The following is a 25,589-nucleotide window of genomic DNA, read 5'->3' on the forward strand; positions in this document are numbered from 1 at the left end:
ACAGGGACTTCCATCCAGCCTGACAGAATCCTTGCTTTGGATAATTTAAAGAAGTATAAAAAAAAAAAAAGGTTATTGCTACTCTGCCAAGGAAATAAGACAATCTACAGGAGAGAAAGAAAGTGCATTCCAAGTCTTCTCTAAAAAAACCCACAAGCTTATCAGCCACTATGGGCCACAGACACCCAAGTACTAAAGGTGTACAAGCGAGAGCCTCCAGCAATTCCTCCTTCATTCTAGCTTTCTTCCTGCAGCAATTCCTTTTCTTCCCTGTAAAGGCACTTTCTATATTCTATATCCTTATGCAGGGAAACACTTCCCGTTTTCCATCCCAACAAACAGAACAGTCCCACAAATACACAACATTCAGAAGGAATTTTAATTAACAAAATGGTCCAGGAAAGGGGAGGGAGAACCCAAAAAAACAGGCCATTGCATTTGAAAGGTTGCATGTCAGTCACTAGGTATGCCTGCAAGCCCATGCACAGGAAACCATTTGGACCTTTGTCAGTGCAGAACTAGTCTCAGCTTCCAGAACCACTTCTCCACTCTTTCCTTATATAAGCTAAATATTATATACATATATAAAAAAAATACAAACTTGGGTTTGTTATAAAGTGGCTTCTCTCTCTCCCCCTCCTATGCTTGCTTGGCACATGAACGCATGCAAAGCTAGTAGGCTCTGAGGGCTGCACAAACAGCAGGTTTTGGCAACAAAAAAAAATAAACACAGCTAAAATAGATAAGCAAGATTAAAAGCCACTGAATTGAAAACCATATATTTTTCCAATTGTATAGAATTAGAACTACAGCTACGACTTAAAACTGTAAGAGTCTGTCATCCTCTCTCCCAACTCATGTCAAAGTTCATAGCAGCATAACACGAGATTCCTCAAGAAACATCAAGCCAGTGTTCTCTGCTTCAGGAGTGAGTTCACAGGTCAAAGTTTAGTCTGTCCGAAGGATCATGGGAGGATGCTCACTGTCTTCATCCAATCTAAGTGAGTTGGTTTCATCTTCCAGGCAAACTCCACCCACAGCACCCAGGTCATCCGTATAGGCTGGAGAGAAAGGAACAAGTAGTTGGGGGATCAGCAGCACAAACTAAGGCTTGGATCCAACGTGAACGATTAGAGCTGAAGTACCAGACATTACTTGCAATAGTTTCACTGCCACCCTATGTTTGCTTTTATCATGAACGTGTTTCTCCAAGACAAGAGCAGCTTATGATCAAAATTGAAGTACTCTGCACGTACGCAATGCGCACCTGTGCTTTGGGCAGCTGATGTTTTTCTTAATCTCCACCCATGTGTCACAGCTGCAACTGCAGTATTTATGCTATACATGCAGACTGTCCTTCCTCTGCAGTCGAAGCACTGACCTGAGTGCCATACAAAGATGGTAGAAGCACCACTCAGAGAGCTGCAGCATTAACCAAATTCTCATCCTCTCAATTTAACAGAGCAGCAAATCAGGCTAAAAAGTCACTGTTCCCATAAAGGAATGATAGGAGCACTTATCAACCTTGTTAAAAAAAAAAAAAGGGTGGGGGGCTATAATTCAGATGCTCTGCATGCGGTCTGGATGCAGAACTGCTGTATGAAATAGTTGTGTTAAGGCATCTCAAGAACCATACGGCAAGTACTGCGACTATCTCAACAGTAATCAACCACTATTTGAGACAAAGTTCCACTCGGAAAGTAGCAAAGATGAGTGATCCATCTACAGGAGACTACTGTACATCACAAGTGCTCTTTTCCTACTGCTCACCAATGCTCCACATCACACCCACAGTTCTGAAAAGCTCAGTGTTGAAGTAGATGAGCTGCCTGAGCAGCCATCTAGAATGAAGCAATACGCAGAGGTGCTCTCTGCCCCATTTCCAGCCTTCTCCTTACCATGCCTTGTGGGTGAGGAAGGCACATATGTACCTTTAGTCACAGCAGCACTGTATGTCTGCGCTACCAACGGCCGGTCATGGGATGCAGACTCTAGAATTTCGTTGGCTGGCTCCATACTGCCATCGAGCCTACCAAGCAGAGAGAGGTTAGCTGGAGAGGTGATCTACCTGGGCATAAGACAGCTTTACTTGACAGCTACAGAAGAATATCTCATTAGACATGCAAGAATAATACATATACACATGCAACAGGAGGAACTTGGTCCCTCCATTCCAGAGGGCTGTCAAGAAGGCATCTGACAACACTTCATATTTAACACTGAAGACACATCAGCGACATGCTTGCCTCTGACACGGCATCAGGATCTAAATCCTAGTAGCTGATGCTACGAAAAAAAGACTCAAAACAAGCATGCATGATTAAAAAAAAAAACCAATTAACCCTTCCAATCAGCAATATTACAGATTGTCTCTTGAGCTCTGTCCACAACAGAAGCGGTTGCTTCATACACATATACTAGCAAACCCTCTAGTGAAGGTACTAGAGCATTTCAGAGATTAAGAACTTGATAAAGACTTCACTCTGAGACTTCACTTCATCTACAAGTGAAATCAGAGGTCATACCTTAAAATGTTCAGATAAAGGTATGATTTTTGACCAGTATTGTAGATTGACCAAAGCTGCAAACCTGAATTATCATTGTGAGTTATTGGCTTTAATTCTGTGATTGATCATGTAAATAATCTGACTATATTACCCCAGCTTTTCCTGCCAAATCTTATTAAAAGATAACACCACCTTGTCATATTTTCTGTAAGTGTTCTACAGTACTGCTACAGAACATTAGCTGGCTGGCCTATATGCAAGGAAGTTTAATAAGGAGACCGGTAGAGAGAGAATACAGAAAATTTCGTAGGCCGGATTCCCCTCTGAAGTCAGAGTAACATCTCTTTCTCATCTCTGTAACTGCTTCATTTATTGATGAAGAGGATGGTGTCAGACGTTTCAAGTTCTTGTTTAAGTAAATCAAACTGCCAAGTAAGAGGAAACAGGATCATACAGCTAACAGCGATTGATCCTTCACTGCAATTGGACAGTGTTAAGTTTCTGCTGGTAAAGCTGTGCTTAGTGTAGTAGATACTAGGAAGGAAGGCGCAGGGGGATTCTGAAGTTACTCATTCATGTCAGAGGTCTGGAAAAAGATTAGTTTAAAGAAATGAGGTGTTCCAAGTTAAACTTTTGTAGAACAGAACTAAGTTTAAGAACAAACTGGATTTTGTGGGAAAAAAAATAAAACACAACAGTCCTCAGCTAATATGGACTTACTTGTGCTGCTTCATTAGTGTGCACTCTCCTCCTTCTTGGGGGTCTAGGTTGTACATGTAGAGATATCCATCAGCAGCTCCTACCAATAAACGAGGGATCTTCTGGATTCTAGAAAGGTTTAGGGGGCACAAGAGATTAGTAAGAACTGAAGTTTTGCATCAGCACACTCTCCTCCCCTCCCATGATTTTAAGCCATTATTTTCCCCCACTTTTGCTTCAAGACAGGGAACATATTAACAGTTAGAGCACCTAGGAAAGAACTGTGCTTAAAAAAAGTAAGGCATAACCACATTTTGGGGCTAATGGGATACCACAGGAATCAAGCAACTTATATATAACCCAGTAAAACAAGATTCAGAAGTGACCAACCTGTTATCAAGCTTTGTGCAACTCCAGAGACTTCTAATGGGAAGTATTTACTTATTTCAGAAATGTTACAAGGCTTAATTATCACTTAAAGGGTGCTTTGAGATCAGAGAAGTGATAGTACAGGCATGAAGTCAATTTAGCATAAAAACCATAAACCTTCCCCCCAAATAAGTTTACTACTGCTCAGCTCATTGCTTTGGTAGCTGTGCCAAATGGGACCTGCCTTTGGTGAAGACAGAATAAAGATTAGATTCAGTCCTCAAAATTAACTTTAATGAATGCTATGCTGTTTTGGGGACAAGAGTAATGTGAGCTTGCTTTCAAAGACTTAAAGCTTTAACGGTTAGTCTGGATTGCCTAATTTTGCAATTCACTAACACAACATACAGTATCACTCCCCCTAGCCCTAATGGAAGCAAATGCCACAAGCCCATGGGCCTGTTCTCAACGTTGTTCTTTCAAAATTAAAAGACATCTTTAGACAACACTTAGAAATAGTCTATTCTCATCCAAATATTATGCCTTTCCCTCCTCCCCTCACAGGACTGTGAGCTGTTAGCTCTAACACATTGGTCTTAAACTGGAAGAGGCTTTGAAACGATTACAGGTGATCCATTGCTGTGTACTACCCGCTCTGCTGGAGAGGAGGTTATGTTCTACAACATCAGCCTCTCCACAGCCCAACATGGCAACCCAGGGGGATGATGAATGCAGGCTCAATTTCTTTACTCACGTGGCAAGTGCACAGATGTTTTTGTGCCCACAGAACGGCAGGCGGACTGTAGCAAAGGCTCTACCCTGGTTGAACATTTCTGTTACTTGAGAGGGCAGATAGCTTGTTGAGGCCATCAGCACTTTTCCAAAGTAACCTGTCCAGGTTGTAGGCTCTTCCTGAGGTCTGCAAGTCGAAGAAAAAAAAAAAAAAGTGACCAACTTGGCCTTCACATTAGAGAGAAAGGTGTGTAAACGCTTTGAAACACCTTTTTATTTTTAAAGATATTAAGCAGCTACTTGTTTCTCTTCAGAAATAACTAACACCCTTGAGAACTCTAATGCACTCCGTTTATGCTACAGGGCACAATGTATCCTACAATACCCTCAGCCTGTTATTTAAGCATGTTCGATTGTAAACTGATACTTACTGCATTTCATAAGGTTCATTATACAAGAGCAAGATCTACTGGAAAGTGCTACACTTCAAGATTTTATTCACCTGTTTATCACCAAGCAAATCATTGTTTCCAACAACTTCCACAAAAATGTGAGTAAGACTGTCCTCTCAAATCATAAATAGGAACATTTTACAACTTGGTGCCTTTTAAAGCCCTATAGGCAGCTGGAAGGCATTGCTGAGATAGCTCTTCTCATATGGATGTCAGAAGAGGTGAAACACAAATGTAATTAAAAACATTAAAACTGCTCCACATTCCTCTGCCAGGGACAGCCAATTTCTCTTCAGCAGAAATACCTTTTCTATTCACTGGGAGAACAGTATGCAGCTCAGCTACAGTTCCGATTCATAAGTGACTTCTTATGCCCTTTACTTTACAGAAGTGTTCAAAAGAAGTCTGTCCACACTTTGGAGAATTCATCCTGTTGAGCATAATCAATTTTAAAGCCTTTTCCTTGAAAAACCTAAGGCACCTCTGAAACCTACTTTTCTTTCACAGTCTCGAGTTTGAAGATATGCACCGTCTCTGTGTTACTGGATGCAGACAGAAACATGCCATCCATGCTAAAAGCCAATGAACAGATGCTCACACACCTGGGGGGGGGCGGGGAAGAAAGGAAAAACAATGAAGCATTATTTTTTATGGTACCAATTGGTGTAAGAAGAAAGCTAGTGTTAACTAACTCATGGGAATTGACTTAAATGAGAATATTGCTTCTTCATTTTGGTAGGTAGGAGCCTTTCTGCACATTCACCACTAAGGAGCTCCATAATGTTCACACGAGCTGTACTGAGAAAGCCAGGAGGAACAGTGGCTGCATGGTATACTCACCTGCTCTTCTTCTCCTGTCAGTCATTGCAGGTGACTTGCAATTAAGCCAAATTAGTTGGCTTAATTAATAATTAAGCAGATTTCTCAGTCACCACTGCTTCGCAAATAAGAAAAAAGAACATTTCCATAATAAGCATTCCGAATCCTCCGATACCTTCTTAAAGCACTTCAAGAGCAAGATCCCCATTAATGATGTTCACCTCTGATGTATACCAGATATGGGGGTCAATTAGTAACAATCTGAACTCAAGTCTTATCTCTGTATAAAGTACAGTAGAACTACAGAGTTTCTACCACCACAAATCATAGTACCATCTCACAATGGCTATCAATGATCACAGCACTAGAAGGATTTAGAAGAGAGCAAGAATATCAGAGGTACTGCCTCCAATTGCTGTAAGAATACAATATATCTTACAAAAGGTGACCCACTTTAAGCAAGTTCCCTCACCAATAAATTTTTAAAAGGCAACAGGCAGTACAATTCCGACAGGATTGATTTGTAGAATAGTCATGTCCAAAGGAGTGAAATTGGAAGACATTCAAGCTTGAAACTGTTATAAGCGTACAGGCAGGGATGAATGAAGATGAAAATAGGCAAAAATCAGGATGCCAGCTCAATTGCAGAACATACTGGAGATCTACCATAAGGAATGAGAATCAGACAATTAGCCCAGTTGAACTTTACCTCTTCACGCCCCTTCGGAATTCAAAGAGTTTCTGTCCCTCTGGAATGGAAAACACTCTTATTACTGTCCCCTGGAAAAAAAAAAAAAAATCATTTTTCATTCTAAGTTCGTTCATTGTGTATTAGCTCTAGTGAGCAGAGTACAACTACAAGCAGCAAACCATTTTGCTGTTAACTTATTGCTGTTGATGCACACCACATACTAGCATGAAATATTTATGGCGCTTGTTCGTAGGATGTGTTTGAAGAGTAGAGAAACAACAAGAGGTGGGAGCTACTAATGCAGAGAACAAGCTATGCATCAAGAACAGTCCTTCTCATCATATTTGATCATGAGAATGACCACACTAGACAAGTACCACAAGTACAGTCACCTGGATGTCTTTGTGCCTTTATCAGATGCAATCAGTTACACACCCTTATATTCTAAGCTTATTACTCAAAAAGCAGAGGCTTCAGACTTTCTAATTTATACAATTTAGATGGACAATTTGTCATCATGTGCCAAAGCCTGGCAAGACACTTCTCTATATTCTGACTTTAACTGTCTTGTTTTCATTAGGAAGACAGCATCAAAACAAGACAACTAATTTCTAATAAGTATCCTGGACTAAAGGGAGAAACACTTAGAGGATTGCCCTGATTACAGCCAGATTAAAATGTGTTTATTTAAATAACCTTATTATCCAACATTTCACAGCATGGAAATTGTGTCAAATATCATTAACAGTTAACAACTTAGATTTGCCATTATAACTGTAAGCCTTCTTTTTTGGCACCTGCGGATGGAATTGTGCACGCTTAAACTTACTTAAAATGCTTAGAAACAAACTTCATTTTTATCACTGTCGGCAAGTCAATAAAAAGTCGCCTTACCTTTTCTGATGCAGTGGCAAGTTTAGTACCACTTGCGTCAAATGCCAATGCAGCCAAGGGACTATCATGAGCTGGGATCATATTAGCAGCTCTCTGCAGGAGTGAATCAATAAAATATAACCTCAGTACAGGTTAAAAACTACACGTTTGCAGCTTAAGACTGCATAGTTAAGAGCATTCAAGGCAAATATGGGTCTTAACTTTATGGACAACAGCTTCAATATTTGTTTCAGTAATTGCTAAGTAAAAGTACATAAATTACCACTGAAGCATGTGCATAGAGAGTACGAGCAGTAGAAGGATACTTAAAAGACAATTCAAATGGAAATCACTTTACTTTGCTCCACCAATTTGCCCAACTCTAGTCAACAAATCTAATATTAGCATCTGTATTTTCTTTGACAACGTTCTGTGAAGACTAGCTACAAGAGATACCGCAAACTGATGTAGAGGAACCTGACTGTCTAGTAATTCCTCTCTGAGCAAGTTAAGTCATTTCCAAGAACTGCATCTTTAGAAGTGGAAACAGCATTCACAAAGACCCTTACCAGATTGATGGTGTCAAAGACTTGTACTTCTCCAATAGTTGCACTTCCTGGATAGGCCAGGTAGCAGTTATCATTGTTTATTGATAAAGCACACAACCCTAGAAGGGATGCAGAAACAGAATTAGAAAGAGGCAAATTCCAAGACTTATGCAGCAAAACTTTCTGATTCTGCGTTCGAATATTACGAAGATAAGTCAAGTTATCCTCACAAGGTATGAACAGAAACAGAACAAGGATGAGTAATCTCAGAGTCAACCTGCAAATATTCAACTATTTAACATAAGTTAAAGATTAATGTAAAGTAGAAAAGGAAGAATACCAAGAGCTACAATAACTGACTAAGCAGTAGCATTCCCCATGTCTACCATGACTCCTAAAACATTAACCTGACAAAGCCTTTAACTATACCAAGTGCTGGCAAAAATCCAGTTTGTATCTCTACTACTTCTTTCTAACATTTCAACACATCCACTCTAGCAGACTAAAATACTGGGAGGATGCAGTTTAAGGCAGAGTCTGCTATTTGTTCTCAAAAACCTCACCTGGATTAAATGGGTAGGCTTTAAGACAACACTCATGTATTTAATTGTTACTTTTATTTGAAAGTGGAATTAACAATACTACAGTTCCCTGTGGGAAATGTCATATGTTGACACAGAATGCACTTTCAGACTTATGCTAGCTTCTAACAACATACTTACCCGCAGGATTGGGAGGTGTCTCCCTGATTGTATGTAATACCTTCATGTCTCGTATGTTGTGTATATAAAGAGACTCTTCCAGACATACTATCAGCCTCTAGACATGGGAAAGAGGACAAAATGCTAATATCAAACTGGAGTTTATATTAATGTATCAATCCTAAAAAAAAAAAACTGTATCCAAAAATGCAGTAGGTACCTTCCAATAGAGAAAAGGTTGTACCTACCTGATGGGAAGAAATAAGAGTCTGATAGAAGACACACAAGATACACCTCTTGACAAGGCTTCAACAGCACAATACTACACTTGGTCACTTGAACTGACCAGTGCACTTGACTTCTCTCAACCATGCTAGTGCAAATTGATTTAAATAAAACTAGTAATGTAAATCATTTTAAGTCAGCAAGCCATAAACCTTCATTTAAAGCTATTTAATTCTTATTCTGTACCTGCCCTTATGTATTTCCCCCCGACAAGAAGCCAGTTCTCATGAGGAAATAATTTTCTGCTTTGGCTAAACAGAAAAAATATACCAGACTTTTTTAACCATTTACAGAGCCTATTACTCATAATCATTTGAGGGGGGCTTTTTTTATTTTTTAAACTTTGATTAAGTTCTTCAACATTTCATTTACACTTTGTAGACCACATCTGGATGACTAACAAGATGTTACTCATTTAATGCTACCTCACTATGCCAGAAATCAAGTTAGCCACTGTTTCCCTTATGATTTTAAACAGGAATCCCATCCTCCCACACCTCATTTTTGGGGGCTGGGACAGACACTGAGAAGATTTTCTCCTTCAGATGCCATTCTCTCTACTTTGAATGAACTGGTTGAAGACAGCAAAGTCTGTATTTGCAGAAGAGTCTACTAATGATTTAGTAATACAGCAAACTACGGTTCCAGGTACTTAACTAAAAAGTTTCACCAGTTCAGTGATTTTTTTTTTTAAGAAAATTTTTATTTTTTTAAAAGAATTCAGCAAACTGTATTTAAAAACATAAAAAGTGAATAGATAACAACTTTAAGTTTACACCTGAACAGAAATTGTCAGTTTCATGTACCTTCACATTCAGGATCACAGCATGATTCACACTGGGGAGGGACCTCAGGAGGTCTCTAGTCCAACCTCCTACTCAAAGCATTCCCAGCTTACTCAGGGCATTTTCTTAAGTAAATACATAAACATAGAACCAAAAATACTTAACCAAATATGAGTGCTGCAATGCCATACAGAAGCTACAGTTGGAAAAGTACAAGCTAATTTCCAATAGCAATTCTGTCACCAAAGGAAGAGACAATCAATCAGCAGAGGAAGTGTCAGAATAAGATCCACAACCCCTCCCCATGTTTTCACCTAGTCAAAATTACTACTCACCTGTCTATTGAGTTTGACAGCCAAGATGGTGTTGGAGTAACTGTAGTTGCAAATCTCTGTCCCCTTCTTAAAGTGACAAACTTTCAGCTTGCGTGGAGCTTTAAGGCTAACTATTGCCACCAGACTACTAGAGAACAGTCTCTCCACAATGCACACATCTTCTGTGTCAGCTGAGGAACCACAGTAACGAGGAAAAATACAGAGGGAGATTTCAGGGAACAAGAATGATGCACATCAACAGGAAATACTGTCTAGGAAAATACAGTCTACCACCACAAGCATTCTGTCACAACGGCTCAGAGTCAACATGGGATGCAGGACAGGTTTTTAAAGCAGAAAATCGACACAGTAAATGTTGATTTACAAAGACTTCCCGCCGTCCCCCCCCTGCAGTATCATGCAAGTTTACACTTCAGAACAGAGTGTCCACTCCCCCCTGCCCAAGATCCACCAGAAAAAAAATCCCAAAGATACAAAAAATAGCAAATGTTAAATTCCAGAATCTTACAATCTTCTCTTATCTCTGCAGAGATCTAGGAAAGTAAAGGTTTTTTGGGTTTTGGTTTTTCTGTGCATGTGTTTTTTTGTTTTGTTTTTAAAGCTATACTATGCATGGAAGGGTTTTTGATGATGTGAGTTTCTGCACACCTTGTACAAGAATCACCGAAGCCCAGCAGGTATGCATAGCCATAAAACAGCATTACTTTTGTCATGCATTCTACTATGGAAGCACTGGAGGCAAAGGAGAAACCATTCAAAATGTGGGGAAGACAGCAGGAGGGAGGAGAGTCCAGGATCTCTGGCAAAGAAGCACTTTCAGAGCATTTGATTATAGCACAGTATTGGACCAAGGTGGTAGGAGTCCAAGTCCCACCACCAGTTACCCTGGCATGTGTGCTTCCCCCTCCCATCCCCTGAAGCTCCCCTCCAAAAGCCCCAGAGACATAGTGGACATAGTTTTCACAGCAGGAGAAAGCTGGAGAGTTTTGCCACTCTCTGCAGCTCTCCCACAGCTACCGGCTACATCTGCCCTTCTATTACAGAACTGAATCAAGGCAAGCAACTTGAGCCCTTGGCCTTGATCCATCAAAACAACCAAACTTTTCAGAAGTCAGTATCTGGATTAGCTCAATGCTTAACACGTTCCAAACCGTAAAACTACCAGTAAAAAAAGCTTATTTCTGAAGGCTTCTGTTTTGGCCAAGAGACGCATTAAATAATTGGCAGTGTTCTCATGACCAATGACAGAAATTCCCTGAAAAAAGTTCTGTCCAACATTCTCAGCATATGACAATGTCATCACTGTGTGACATGTCTGCTTTGAAAGTGCTTTTTCTGGGCAGTTATTTCACAAAAAAGAACTGAAAATATTTAATGCTCTACATTCTTTTGAGAGAAATAGCCTCCTTATGGAAAAGGAGCAGGTTTATACTAAGCATTTTCAGTATTCTATGCAACATAATTGACTTTTATCTAAATCTCATATTTAATACGGTACTTTTCCAGAGAAGACAAAACAGCTCACAGAGGCTTTGCAAATTCAATTTCCTCACTTCTGCAACAGGGATAATGTATTTTAGCAATGACTTTGTTTTCAAGGAATTGTTCTCTGTTTTCTTGATGCCACACACAACACAAGAAATAAAAAATATCCGCTTCAATAAATTTATGCATAGACTTTCAAATGCAGACGTCCATGTTCCTTGAACCACGCTAGTAACATAAAAGATTCTCAAATATTTTACAGTACAGGTTATCAGCTTTCCATCTAAGCCCAGAGTCCTTCATAATAATGGCATCCTTTTGCAAGAGTCAGAAAACCAGCACACAGAGACCCAAAAACCACAGTGTGACTACTCCCTGCTCCTGGGCGAGCACAGCTTCTTTCCCCATTCAGGGGCAACTGTGTTAAGACACAGCTTCTGGGATTTGTTACTCTCCCAGGCAGGCAGGCAGAACTGGTATTTCAGAGGAGGAACAGTAGCAGAGATTCAGATGGAAAAAGTGCTGTCCTACGCTGCACTGATGGGAAGCGTAGGCAGCAGAGAAGGGCACTATCAAGAACTAAGCAGTCACAGACAGCAGAAAAAACATCCCACAAGGAAAATGCTTAAAAGGTATAGACAATCCTTCAGTCTCACCATAAAAAGACTTACTATAGTACAGACAGTTACCTTTAGAGAAAGGCTCTGTGATGGGCTTTTAATTAAATTCACTTGAAAAAATACAGGATGGACCTCTGTTCCTTTGTCTTCCCCTAACAGGAAGAAGTGATAAAATCTCTTCACAGCTGCCAAGTCATGTATGCTTCCTAATGAGCAACCATTCAAGTAGAGTACCAGGCTATACTGCACATCCTACATCCACCTGACCTGAATTAATCGTATGTTTAGAAGCACTAGTTAAGTCCTACAGCAATGCTGTTAATCAGGTTTTTTTCCTATTTTTATTTTCTTCTTTACACTACACAAGTGAGCATTACCAGAAATGCAGATTCAAAATACAGCAAGAACAAAAAGAACTGCAAAATGATTTAAGTATCAGCAGTGAGGGGAGAACAAGCAAATACATAACAAGATTACAGTTTCATAAACACAAGCATGTAGCATCACAGACAAGCGCTGGTTAGAACCAGCTAGATTATGATCAGCCATGCTTTTATTCCATTTTTAATCCAAGAACATGAAGCATGTTATAAGCATTCATTAAGCCTTAAAGCACCCTCCAATCTAATACTTATTTTTACAGGGGGATCAACTGAGCAGGGAGTTAGGAGATTTGTACAGAGTCACAGTAGAAGTCAGTGATGGGAGCAGACAAAGAAACCTCCCATTCTTTTTGGTTGTTCTTCCAAACACAAGACAGCTGGGGCATATTCTGTAGTTTACTTTATACACCTACACAAGAACTGGCAGATAATCTTACAGAAGAGAGGGAGGGGTCCTTAAAAGTGCTCACTCACAACAACAAAGCCTTTAGACCCACTTAAACTAAATTGGGAGGCAGGAGGCATGTGTCCAGGAGGCCTCAAGATACTCTTCCTTGCGGAAAGGAAGCAGTCAATACATAGGAAGCCCACCACCCCCCATATCAAGTTTTAAACAGGCATGGTTTGCAAGGCCAAGGCTGAAAATTATTTAGCTGCATACGAAAATTGAAGATCTCAAATATTTAGGTCTGCTGCAGACATTGCATGGCCTGTAAGCAGAGGTCAAGATAGGCTGGCTTACACAGGTCAAACCATCAAATTTTCTACTAAATGTTACCTCACATTCTGTGCTCTGTATTTATGGACTTAACACTCATGGAAGAAGGCTTAACCTCTTTGATATTTTAAGTTAATACAGGCATCCCAGAACAGTTTGAAGACAAGACTGGAATCAGCAGGTCTAAATTCTAATCCCAGCTGCTTTATCAGTTTATTGCAAGATCTTGAGCAAGGCACTTTATCCAATCTGTACTTTTTCTTTCAAGGACTACCTAGAAGCAGTCCTGCAGAGTTCAGTTCAGTCTCTCTCAGTATGTTTATTCAGTGTCTCGTGTAACAGGAGTCATCTTCACTGAGTCTCCTGGGGTGATACCAGGCCAGATACTTAAGTGCCTAACATACTACAGAGGTCAGGTACCTAAACTCAACGGCATAAAATGGAATTCAAGCCACCGATTAACCAGTACAACCAGACCATGACTCAAACAGGCAGATGTGGCTGCAACACAATTTAACCTGACCACAGGTGCCTAATTTGAACCTCACAATTACTTCTCTCCATTGACTGTATACAGAATCAGGCAGTCACCACGGATAATAGGTGATCTGAATCACACACCATTTTCAAACTTAAGATGCCACAGGGTTAGGTCACTTAGGGAATGGAGTCTGAAGACAACTGTGTTGTATAGCATGGTACACCGGGATCCTACTGTAAATGCTGACGTCATAGCTATGGGTACCATCTGTTCACATGGAGTTTACAGGAAAGCAAGGATACTCATGCATAGCATTCATAGTTTACTTATTCGCACCTCAAAAAAAGGGAAGTCTGAACTGCTGGCAAAACAGGGGACACCACTTCTCCCCCAGGCCTCCCTCCATTTCATCTCATATCCTACTCAACTGTGATCAGTATTGAGAAGTTATGGGAATTTGGATTATTCGCCCTTGTGGTTGAGTAAACCTGCAGCTATCATGTTAAAAAGTATTTTTCTAACAGCAGATATTAGGATTAAAGAAAAAGATAATAAAGGTTTTGTTTTCTTATTTGATAAAGGTATATTAGTGGTTGCCTGTCCCAGTAGCCATACAAAGATCCAAAAGACACTCTCTCATACCAGTAAATTTTTTTATGCCCAGCTGCTACATAACCTGGCTATTGGACATAAAATTAGAAAAAGCAAAGAGTTCTCCCCATAGCTATTACCAAATTTCACAACATACCGGCTAAATTTAAATACAGAACACTGATAGTTTTACCCTGCCAGCAATCAATTGTTTGTATTTGTGTGATATTTCATCATACACTTAAGGTTCCTCTTATGTCAATTTCAAACCACCTGTGAAAAAATGAAACATGTCTTATTCTTCCCAAATTAAGCCAACTGAGGGGATAAAAAAGAAAAAAAAAGAAGATACTCACTGCATTCATAGATCTGCTCTAATTTGTCCACAGAAGAAAGAGAGAAGAATTTGTAGCCAGATTTACTGCCAACTGCAAGGGATCTGAAAAAGAAACAAGCCCATCAGGAACATAAACTGAATCAGCTGTGATTACCCTTGGACAGATTCTTACCCTATTCTAAAACTCCAGGTGGGTTAGCTCAGTAAGAAAAGCGATAAAAAGCTTGACCAAAAAAGCCACAGTGACACAGATAGCTTCCTCAATTCTGCAAAGGCCAAATAGCTTCAGAATTACACCAGGTACGGAATCCTGCTTCACATTTTATGAAATGAGAGTTCACAGCTTAATGTAAGCCTACTGCCCAGTTCACACTGGTGATTTCTCCACACAAACTAAAAGCTTTAGTGTGGAGGAAAGATGATGACTTGAATAAATGTAATGCAAACCAATTACCTCATTGCCTCATCATTAGAGGTGACCTCCAAGACCTTTTAAACTGGGCTGTCTGGGGATTTTTTGCTCTTTATACTGTAAACTTCCCCAAACACCCCAAAAGAGCTTTCATATTAAAAAAAAATAAATAAAAAGGAATTAAAGACTGCCAACTCTAATTTTCTCTGGTTTTATTTGATGATATTCTAGCACCTCCAAAGAATTGTTACGTCTCATTGTTACGTCTCAGTCTTACAAATACTCACGCCAAATCTTTGATCAGAGGCGCCCTCTTAAAAATGCTAGTCACTGATGTTAAACAGATTTTAACAATAGTAGAACATTAGAAAACTGACTACAAACCCTTCTTTCCTCCATTACTCAATTTTCACACTTAGCTCACAGACCATTTAATTGCTTTTCCAGTCAGAGTCAAAGACAAGTCTTACATTTTAAACTAGAAAAACCTTTAGGCTTGTCTTGCAGGTCTTTACACATCAAGGCAGCAGACAATGGCACATTCTTATTTTCCCCTCCCCATGTGGAGGATAATTTTATGCCACAGAAAAAGAAAATTAACAGTCAATACAGTTGTGCAGAAGTGTATTAGTATGCTTATAGTTCATATATTTCTTACTGCCAGGACACATGGAGAAAAACTAATTAAATTCCAATAAAATGTATTTTGATATGCCAAACTGTGGCAAGTAATTCAATACAAGGCTGAAACCCAACCCTGCCTGTCAGCCTGCCAAAATGCCCTTCTGAACTCAGCAAGATGATTCTTTATAATTCAGATACACTAACAATTAGCTCTGCATTTAGAATACAATACAGATTCCTAGATTTCTTGCTCTTTCTGTATTTTCCTCTCATGGCTCCAAAGTGAGCCCTTTTTAAACTTCAAGGTACCCAGAAGATTAAGAATTGTTCCTCAAATGGCTTAGCCTCTGAAATTAAGATCCCAAGCTACAAAATCAACTTCTGTATGAAGGTATGACCTTCTCTTCTAGAAAAAAAAAAAGTACAACTGGCACAGTCTGGTTAAGAAATTATATTTGAGAAGATTTAAACCTTCAACTTAAAACATGCACCATCCAGGTAAGTGAAGTAAGCCTTCTCAGATTCAATAACCAGGATATTAAAAAAAAAGCGTATTAGGCTTACAGACAGAGAAGCAACTATAAAACAAAATTTTGTTGCTGCTCCTTAGAAATACATAGAAATACTGAATTTAATTTTACTTCAGACAAAATTGGTATGCTCAGCAGACTATATCTGATTAGTTGCCAAAGATGCTTCAGTGTTTTTCCTCAACTACTTTTATACAACTGAATGAAAATCCAAATTCTGTGAAAAATTATGAAACCATAATTTGGAAAAAAAAAGTAATGAGTTAGTTTTTCTTAGAGCATCTACTGCTTCCCTCAAAAGAAAGTTTAACAAAGAATGACATTAAAACTGTCAATTCACAAAAGGTAAACAAGCACTCAACCGAGTTAAAAATAAGTGGTCACAAGACTCCTTGCAATATAAACTATCTACAAAAGACACAGGATGATTTCCTCACGGAGAATTCCACATAGCAGCTATTTGTGAGTGTATTACTAGGCAGAACTGATTCCTGTATTGTACTTACAGCTTTAAATACAGAATATTGCTGTATCACTGCTTTACTGACAGTATCACTGAAAACAGTAAGCAAGCCCATTTTTCGTGTCCTACTGACTACCTATACCTCATTTAAATAAGCTTTAGACAAGGGTGAAAGTGAGTTGTATATGTGATAAAAACCATTAGACTGAGTAGAACCCAAAATGAAGCAGCACAGAACAGACCTTTCCACCATGCCAACTACTTTTTGTTATTTCTTTCAGGATCAAGGTGAAGAAGTCACAAATCATTTGTTTACACAGAACAGCTCAAGTCAGTATAATTAAACCCATTTCAGTATACAAGCATAACTGCAAAACAACCCATTTTTCTTCTAGAACAGCATTCTTGGTTTTGGAGGATTTGAGGTTTTTTTAAATGTACTCTCAAATTACTTCTTATGAAACTATTGGAAAAAGGCTTTTTATATGTAATAAGAGAACTCAGTAGGCTGAGTTATACCAGCATAATCATAATGATTTAAATCCCCCATCTTCCCCCGCACCAATATTACACTTAAGCCCTTAAGATACCTGATAGCTATCTAAATGACCAAATCCCACAAAACAAGTACCTAGCCAAAATTACCTCGCCTCCGAAAAAATGTGCAACCATATGGGGAAGAAATATGATCAATAAGCCATTCAACTATTGCTCAAATAGACAGTGGCCAACAAGAAGCTACTGTAGTTTATCAGAAGCTCCTTTTACAACGTGGTTGTTATGCTTTATTATCACCAATTTTCAGAAGCTGATGAGAGACTGAAATTGAAAATAAAATCAATATCCAAAAAAATTGCCTTTTTTCTTCTAACATTATGCTACACACAGGTGTTTTTTTAGCTCTATTATGTGTTGCCTCTATTACACACCTTGGATTGTAGACTTTGAGGTATTTCATCATCAAGGTTGTCTGCTCAGTACAAAATTACCAATATAGCTGTGATTTATGAAACTGCGTTTACCCACTTTTTTCAAAGATAATATCATACTCTGACCCAAGACTGCATAAATCTTGAGAGTATTTTCAAGAGCAGCTGTCATAAATAATTAAAACTAACCTCATCAAGCAAGCAGTGCTATGAGATGTTTCACACACTCATTTCAAGATTCTGACATTCACTGTAAGTGCACTCACCTAGAGTGGGAAATCAGCTGGTTCAATCTCTCTGGCTCTTTAGAAACAAGTTTTTTCAGATGGGTTAGAATCATACAGGTTTTCTTTTGCTTCTTTAATATACATACAGAAGGAAGAAAACCAGTTTTTCCCTTTCCGTATCATAGAGGACCTTAACTGTTAATCAGAAATATTCTACATTAATCAGAAAGATCCTCCTAAGGGTAGCTCTTTCAGATTAAAATCAATTGCAGCTGCAGTATAAACACGACTCCAGAAGTCATTACTATTTTAAAGAACTGGTTAATTAAACCTACTTTCATTATGATACAAGTCTCATTATACTAATGCTCCACCTCATTTCAAAACCAATGTAAATTTCCAAAGACGTTTTGTCAAAGGCTTATGATGAAGAGGGGGAAAACAACAACAATAATAATAAAAAGAATGAAAAGAATTACTAAGGAAACTTACTTTGCTTTATTTCCCCCTCCCAAATGGCTGCTGAAACCAAAGTTGTAACATCTTACAGACATGTCTTAAAAGAAAGGTCAAGAATGTTATTATTTTGGACAAGAGCTAAACACAAACTCATACGGTCAACAGATTTATCAGCAACACTCTGACAACCCAAAGGAGATTTTTCCTTTGTTCTTCTATTAAAAGAAAACCAACGCAAACTTAAATCTGCTACAGCAAAAGGAGACTACACTTGCTCATCACCTAACATGCAGCAATCAGCTGGGACAACAGAAAGTTCCTAACCCAAGTCAACATCACTACTCTCAGGCCAAATTCCCGCCCAAAGTGTCACACACTGAGCAACAGTTCCTCTGATCCAGATTCATCAGGCAAGCCCACCTCAGCTGCTATCTCCACTGCAACAACAGCAAGTAACACGACATACGATTGCTTCTCTCAGCTATCTTCCCTGAGCACAAGAGCTACGCAATCACTTTCCTTCCTTTTTTTGGTTTAGCTTTAAAGCCTCCTTAGAATAAAGAGCTCGCCTGTCCTCAAGGATCACAGGTGAATGACACCTGAACCTAGGAGAAACAAAGGCAGAGGAGTGAATGCTCAGCACTTAACCCTTGTTCCTCTCACCACAAGCAGTTGACTACAGAGATCCAAACATCACATGGTAAGGGAATTCTAATACAACTTCTGCAACATGAAGCATGCTATACAACTTTAGAACTACAAGCTTTTGCTCAGAACATAGAAGCAAACTGATTTATTTGGGAAAAAGAGGGCAGAATTAAATCAGAAAGAATAGATATATGGACAGATACCTGTCACATGTAACTCCATACATAAATGAAAGCTGAGATTAAAGACGACCTTGCAAATAAGGCATACACCAGTGTTTTCATTAGAAATCCAGATGCAAGGCTTCATTTTGCCCTTTCATCAGGAGTCTGTTTTCAAAACTACAGCGACTATTTTGTTTCCAAGTGCTGTCACTTGATTAATTATTTTTAAAAAGGCAACTAAGACTTCTCTACAGTCTGTCAGCTTGCATTATTTCACAAGTAGGTTCTTTGGGTGGTTTTTGTTGTTTTTTTTCTGTAAACTGAATCTGAAGACCGTAGAAGTTAATTTTTAAGTTCTTCCAAAGGCATTTCTCTGGGAATATTTGTGTAACAATTTAAAGACTGAAAGTTTTACCTATTTTATAGATACGTGTAAACTTTGAGATCATAGATACATGTAAACTTTGAGATCTTGAAGTTACACTTTGGGTAAAAAAGTTACATACTTCTATTATATTACGCATTTCCCTTATGGGTTTTAAAGCTTGTATGAGTTTGTGAGGCGAGTTTAATTTTTCATAAATGTATCTGTGCTCAGTTTTAGTAGTTCTCCCAAAAGTAATACAAACAGCACTCGAGTTTAAGTAATACTTCTTACCAACTATATATCGTTAAAGATTTCTAATTACTGAAACATACCTAGCACTGAGGTCACCTACAAGCTTCTACTGCATGGTTTTGCTAGGATACCTGAATTCTGATCGGTTACTTCCATTTTATCTGCAAGCCGGAGCTTCTGCCTCCCAATCAGAGAATGCCAGTCATGCTGAGTTGTGCAATGATTGATTCACTAGGGAAGAGGGCTAGGTCCAAAACAAGCACACTAACATCTTCTGAAAATGACCTTCTCCATGTTTTTCCTTAATGAAAACGTATTATATCAAAGAGAACCCACAAACCAACCGCTTCTGCTGCATTATAGGTGGAGTGTTTTCAGGCAGAGTTCCAGTCCCAGCCAATAATTCAAAACTCTCATGTAAATAAAGCCTAGGGCAATATGGAATAAAGAGGCAAGACAACACTTGCAATAACGTAGATACTATTCCAAGAGACACTGTCACTACATATCGTATCCATGAATGAACATTAAAAAAACCTTAAGTCTGGGAAAAAAAAACAACTACAAGACAGAGGATATCTGCTTCAGTCACCAGGGATTGCAACAACTGGGAAAAGCAACAGCAACTTTTATGTTGACGATATTCTTCTAACTATCAGCAATTCAATTTCCCAAGACTAAAAGCCACCATGAAGCTCATCTTCCTACAGAAGACAATAGTTACCAACCCTTCATAAAGCCTAGGAAAAGTTAGCTCGATACCTATTTTTACCAACAACAAGTACCATCTTTTCTTAATACAAGGCAATTGGCTCTGCTGTCTAGGTAAGCAAGACACATTTGAGCATGAGTGGAACTGGCACCTTGTTAAGTTGAAGGTAAAAGCTTTAAATGTAATAACAATGCACCCATGTCATTTATTTTCCAGTTTTGTTTGTCAGCGATTTTTCTAATTACTGAAGCACACCTTAAAACATGATGAGAGCTCTACTGACTGGGAAGACGTAAACAAAGCTTGTCTTTCATATACTGGCTGAAACAACATGCATTTTTTTACCTTGCCTGCCTGGAAAATGACTATAGTTACTTGTAATATAAGTTGAAAATAAGCAAGCTTTCTGAGGCCCAGCACAGGGAAGTGTAATTCATTCCTAATAGGTTCTTTTTAGCTCTTCTCACCTGCTGAGTGGTGATGATCTGGATATCTAGACTAGTATACTAATAAACCCAGAGAGTTGACTTCTTGTTTCTCTATTCAAACAAGAAACTAAGAAAGATCACAGGTAGGAAAAAAAAAAAATCAAATAAATTTTAGTATAAGGAACTCACACAACCACGAAATTCTACTCAGTTTAAGAACTAGAATGCAACTTGGTTATTTGGGTCACTTACCACATCAGACAAGTGTTTTAGTAAGAAGCTGCTCATAAAGACATCTGCAAGACTTATTGTTTTATATTTACTACTTTTCTTAGAGAGATTTCTTTTGAGACACTGTTAGAAAGAAGGGATACTTATTCCACATCATCCAATCACCTCCTTTGTCTCAAAATAAGTGGCCTTTTATATTATTCTCATAATTTTGAGACAAAAAAATACCAACAGGAGCCTTTTTCTATTTTTGTAGTTTCTATAACGGATATCTGAAAATGTAAAAATACGCCAAGATGACAAGAAAGAATTTGTATCCCAAGACTTTGAATTACAAAGATATATGAGCCAGGTCTGGATCACACAAACAGATAAATCAAATCATCACCAAAATTCTCTTGTCAGTGAATCTAAAGTCTAAATAAAAAAATATATTTTTTTAAATCTACTCACATAGTGGCCATTAGAATGCTGAAGACCAAAAGAATCAGCTATCACACAGAAATTGAAGAACACTTTTGGATATTTACAAAAATGAAATGGGAAAAGTAGCTGAGTAGCATACACAGTTGAGGATTAGCAAGAAAGAAATCGTTAGCCACTTGTCCCTTTTTTCCCCATAAACTCAAAGTTAAAAAGGAATCACACTTTACTCTTCCTTGAAGAAAGATTTCAAGGTGTACAAGCCAAAGACCAGCTAGATAAGCTTATATTACATTTGCTTTCTTTTTACTTCTGTCTTGGGTTTGTTCTCAAGTCAAGCAGCTCTCTTGTTCAGAATAAATTTTTTTTGTCACAACTCGGTGATCTTTTAGATATATACAGCTCTCCATAAAGCTAAGGCACAACTGAAAACAGGCAGTTGCTTTAAGGAAGGAGAAACAGTAAAGCTTTTAGATCACCAAGTTGGACAGTACAGTTTAACTTAAAAACTTACATAATGACCTTTATAAACTGCAAAAGAAAGAGGCGACAGATTTCCTAGTTATTATGACTTCTTTTATCTAGTAATAGGTAAAAAATGGATGGTATCTGAGCAAAACACAGGCATGTTTTATATGCATAATGACAGAGCAAGCTCTATATGGTACTCGATGAAAAAACGTGAAAAATAGTTGCAAAAGTCTTTGGCTCGAACCAACATATGGATAATGATTTACTTACAAATACATAGAAGACTATTGCTCCCTGCCCATCATTTATTGTAAGTTATCTACTGTTAAAGTCTCTCGTCTCAAGTCTATCCAGCTCCCCTTGTTCATCTGTTCACCCCCAACAAAACCTACAGAAGCAAACAGAGTATTTCCTTCTGCGATGCAACCCTTCTCCTCAATCTTGGCAGTCGCCATAAATAATCTTCTCATCTTCACAGTTCCCATATGCCACAGTACATGCTGAAGACAGTCAAAGATCTCTCTTGTGAGGACAAGATATCGTTGCTTGTAAAACAAACAAATAAGTTGTTAAAAGAAAAAAACCACCACCACACACATGGATTACGTTCTGTGATGCCAACCTGAGATCATTTCCTCTTACTCACTTCCTAAAACAAAACTCCTCCTTTCTCAAGTACAAGTTATTTTGGTTATTGCCCCCCAGTTTCATCTCTTAGGTATTTAAGATAGTCGAATCCTTCTTTAAAGGATCTTTAGTGCTCCAATTCCAACTATTAGGGATTTCTTAAATTGAAAAATATTGCTTTTTAATACCCCATATAAAAACTAATATGCATCAATTAATCTAAATATGCTGTAATGGTTAAATAATTTGAGAAATGTGCCACGTGAACTGCCCTCTTCTAGAACTGAAGCATGAATGAGTGCAATTTCAAGGACTAGATGAGAAAGGCCTCTTTTTCAAAATCAAAAGAAGCACAGGCTCATAGAAATACCTTTAAACCTAAGGCATGCTGCTTCAACACAGCCAGCAGGTGAAAATAAAAAAGCTGTATGAAAAGATAGCTACAACGAGCTTTCAGATTAAGTCTTTGCACCACCTGGAAGACCTGGGTCTTCCCTAAGATGGGATTTCAGTCTCTCCTAAAGGCTGGACATCATCAAGAAGGAGAAACAGCCCTCCCTCCCCTTCCCAAAGCAACAGCAAGCAATGCCTCGCAAGTACAAGAGGAAAAACTCTCCAGGGCAACAACCCGGGGAAGGGAGAAGGCAACATGCCGCAACTCCAGCTCAAGCAGCCCATCAGCCCTCTGCTGCGTGTCCCTACCAGAGCGGCCTCACACCCTGCAGCTCCACACACAAGCCGGAGGGGAGAGGGAGGTTGTTCCCACCCCTCCTCGCTGCAGGGACGAGGGGGACCCCGGCCCCACTCTGTGGCAGTGGGGGCAGAGACTGCAGCGGGGTCCCCTGCCATGCGAAGGGGTGGCACCGGGGCGGAGGGGGGGACCCCGCCACGCCCCCCCACCGGCCAGGCCTGCTCAGCGTCCCCCGGCCAGGCGTCCCCCGGCCGCAGCCCTCTCAGGCACCCCCTCCCGCGCCCGGGCCCCCCGGTCAGGCCGGGCTCCCCCTCAGGCCGGGCACCGCCCCCTTACGTGTTGTCCTGGTTAAAGTTGGCGAAGAGCAGATGGCCGCTGCCGGCGTCGCCGCTCTGACTGGCCAAGTTCATGGCGGGACGGCCCTCGCCACCCCCGTCCGGCGGGGGGGAACGCCTCCAGCAGGCAGCGCACCTCAGCCCCGGCGGCCCCGGCCCCCGCCGCGCACCCGCGGCCTCCTCATCCCCGCCGGCCCCTTGTTTACGCTGCGGGCGGCGGAGCGGCCCCGCGCCTGCGCCGCCCCGCCCCCGCCCGTCGACCCCCGCCACCCGCTCTCCTCCCGGCCACCGTACTGCTGCCGCGCATGCGCCCGCCCTGCGGGGCGGGAGGAGTCGCGCATGCGCTCGGGTAGTGGCGCCGAACTCGGTCGGGAAAGGGGCGGGGCGGGGGACAGCGGCGTTCTAAAGCTAAGCAGGGCCCGCGGGGGTCGGCGGCTGGATGGGAGACTCAAAGCCCAGGAGGCGGTCCCCGATTCAGACGCGTCCCCGCTGTCCCCAGCCTTGGCCGCGACGGCCGCGCTACTGTCACGGTCCCTACAGACCCTACAGGGTCACGGTCCCCGCCCGCCGGTGCCCCTGCAGTTCTGCTTCGTGCCACGGGAGGTCCCCAAGGCTCAGCAGATGGGACAGCAGGGGACACCAGGCTCTGCTCCTGGGCACAGGCTGTTCTAGGGAGCTCACACCTGAGTGCAATGGCCTTGTCGTGGCCAGGGGTGCATCGGCCTTTGCACCAGCTCGCAGGACAGCCAGGCGTGGGCAGAAGACAATTTCAGAACAAGGGGAGTCACGGGCTGCCAGGTCCAGGCAGCAGCTTGTCAGCCGATAATATGAATTGCTGGCAAAAAAAGGCAACTGAACTAGGAATGTCTGGAAACTGGATTGAAATCAAGGGCTTGGTGCTGAAAAGAGTTAATCTCAGGGAAATGAGCCATGCTGGGGAGAGCAGGGTGTTGGGGTTCGTGCCTCTGGGGCCAGCTGGTCCGGGAGAGTTTGTGAGTGATGCACGTGCAGTGGCGGGGAGCGATGGAGCCATCTCCTTCACCAGCCCGGTAGCCCCCCAATGTATAAGGGACCCTCTGGAGTCCCCCACGTTTAACCACCCTCCAGCTGCTGGTGAGGAGATTCCTCCAAATGGCTTAAACCCAAGCTGCCCTGCCCCAGCACCCTGCTGCCTTGCGTCCACCCTGCCACGGCCCACGGCCACCCCCCAGCTGGTCTTGGCCCCCACGCTCGCCTCTGCCTCCACTACAGCTGCTGCCAACCCATCCATGTGTCCTGTAACTCCTTCTACCCATCCAAAGTTTCTTCTCTCGTGGGGCGGTTTTTCCTGCTAAGAGATGGCAGATTTTAATCTCAAATTGTCTCTTTTCTTACCTGCTGGCTCCAGCAGCTTAATGTGCAGGAGAACCTCCCTCCCTGGGGAAATGCAATGACAGCGTGTGTTGCCAACGCCACCATTGTAGCACCCAAAGGCGCGGATATTCACACTGGTCACAGCCAGGATCCCACTGGGACCCCTCATTGGGAGTGGGGGACAACGCACAGAGGTGTCTCCAGCTATGGGACTCCTGCAGGGTTTGGGACTTTGCATATTTTGGGGAGAAAGCAGCCCTGGGCTTCATGACCCATTCCTACTGTAAAGGAAAACTCTGCAAGACCCCTCCGTTTTGGTGACTTTACAAAAATGTCACTGCATTCAGTGTACCCCTGAACCTTGGGAACTCTCCTTAACATCATTGCAATTACTCAGATCTTTGCGAGAAGGTGGGGAGAGCACCAGGGATGGAGGAGGAAAGAAAAGCAAGGACGCGAGGGGAGCTGCCATGTGGGGAGGGGACGCGTCCCGGCGGGGTATGGGTGGTGTGAGCGTGGACGTCTCCGCATCCCACCATCGAGCCGCTCCCGGCTGCCTGTGATTCTCCGGCCACGGGGTTTGGAAGCAGCGCTGGGGCTGGAGCCATTCCCCAGCACGATGCGCGAGGCTTTGGTTGCCATAACAACTGGATTCAGGCTTCAAAAATAGTAACTTATTTTTCATTCAATTTGCCTTTTGCCCTCTGAGACAGATCTGTTTCGGGACTGATGGTTCACTTCAGGTGTCCCTTGCCAGCACCCCCAGCTGCAGGCTGGGGGCTTCGGGGATGGGGGTTATTTTGCTAAACACGGTTTATTGCCGTTTTCTCTC

General features: G+C 41.1%; 1 protein-coding gene across 2 annotated transcripts; it reads right to left on the bottom strand.

Moving 5' to 3' along the window:
• Positions 1–360: 360 nt before the first annotated feature.
• WIPI2 (WD repeat domain, phosphoinositide interacting 2) lies at positions 361–23,648 on the bottom strand. Of its 2 annotated transcripts, none has more exons than XM_075514840.1 (12): positions 23,406–23,648; positions 14,431–14,513; positions 9,797–9,966; positions 8,413–8,509; positions 7,712–7,809; positions 7,164–7,256; positions 6,288–6,358; positions 5,254–5,361; positions 4,330–4,494; positions 3,228–3,335; positions 1,932–2,029; positions 361–1,061 (listed from the first exon to the last, which is right to left on the bottom strand). In XM_075514840.1, the coding sequence occupies exons 1-12, from the start codon at positions 23,477–23,479 to the stop codon at positions 949–951; spliced, it is 1,278 nt and encodes a 425-aa protein (XP_075370955.1). In that variant the 5' UTR covers positions 23,480–23,648; the 3' UTR covers positions 361–948. The 2 variants fall into 2 exon arrangements, with proteins under 2 accessions (XP_075370955.1, XP_075370954.1); XM_075514839.1 differs by having other exon boundaries at positions 1,899–2,029.
• Between the last annotated feature and the right edge of the window lie 1,941 nt (positions 23,649–25,589).

The sequence above is a fragment of the Mycteria americana genome, chromosome 12 (genome assembly GCF_035582795.1).
Source record: "Mycteria americana isolate JAX WOST 10 ecotype Jacksonville Zoo and Gardens chromosome 12, USCA_MyAme_1.0, whole genome shotgun sequence".
Taxonomy (NCBI): domain Eukaryota; kingdom Metazoa; phylum Chordata; class Aves; order Ciconiiformes; family Ciconiidae; genus Mycteria; species Mycteria americana.

Coding starts and splice junctions, on each gene's coding strand:
- WIPI2 (XM_075514839.1), bottom strand. CDS start 23,479: ATGAACTTGGCCAGTCAGAGCGGCGACGCCGGCAGCGGCCATCTGCTC. Junction 9,967..14,430: donor AGAGCAGATCTATGAATGCA/GTGAGTATCTTC, acceptor GTGGTTCCTCAG/CTGACACAGAAGATGTGTGC. Junction 3,336..4,329: donor AACATCTGTGCACTTGCCAC/GTGAGTAAAGAA, acceptor AAACCTTTCTAG/AATCCAGAAGATCCCTCGTT.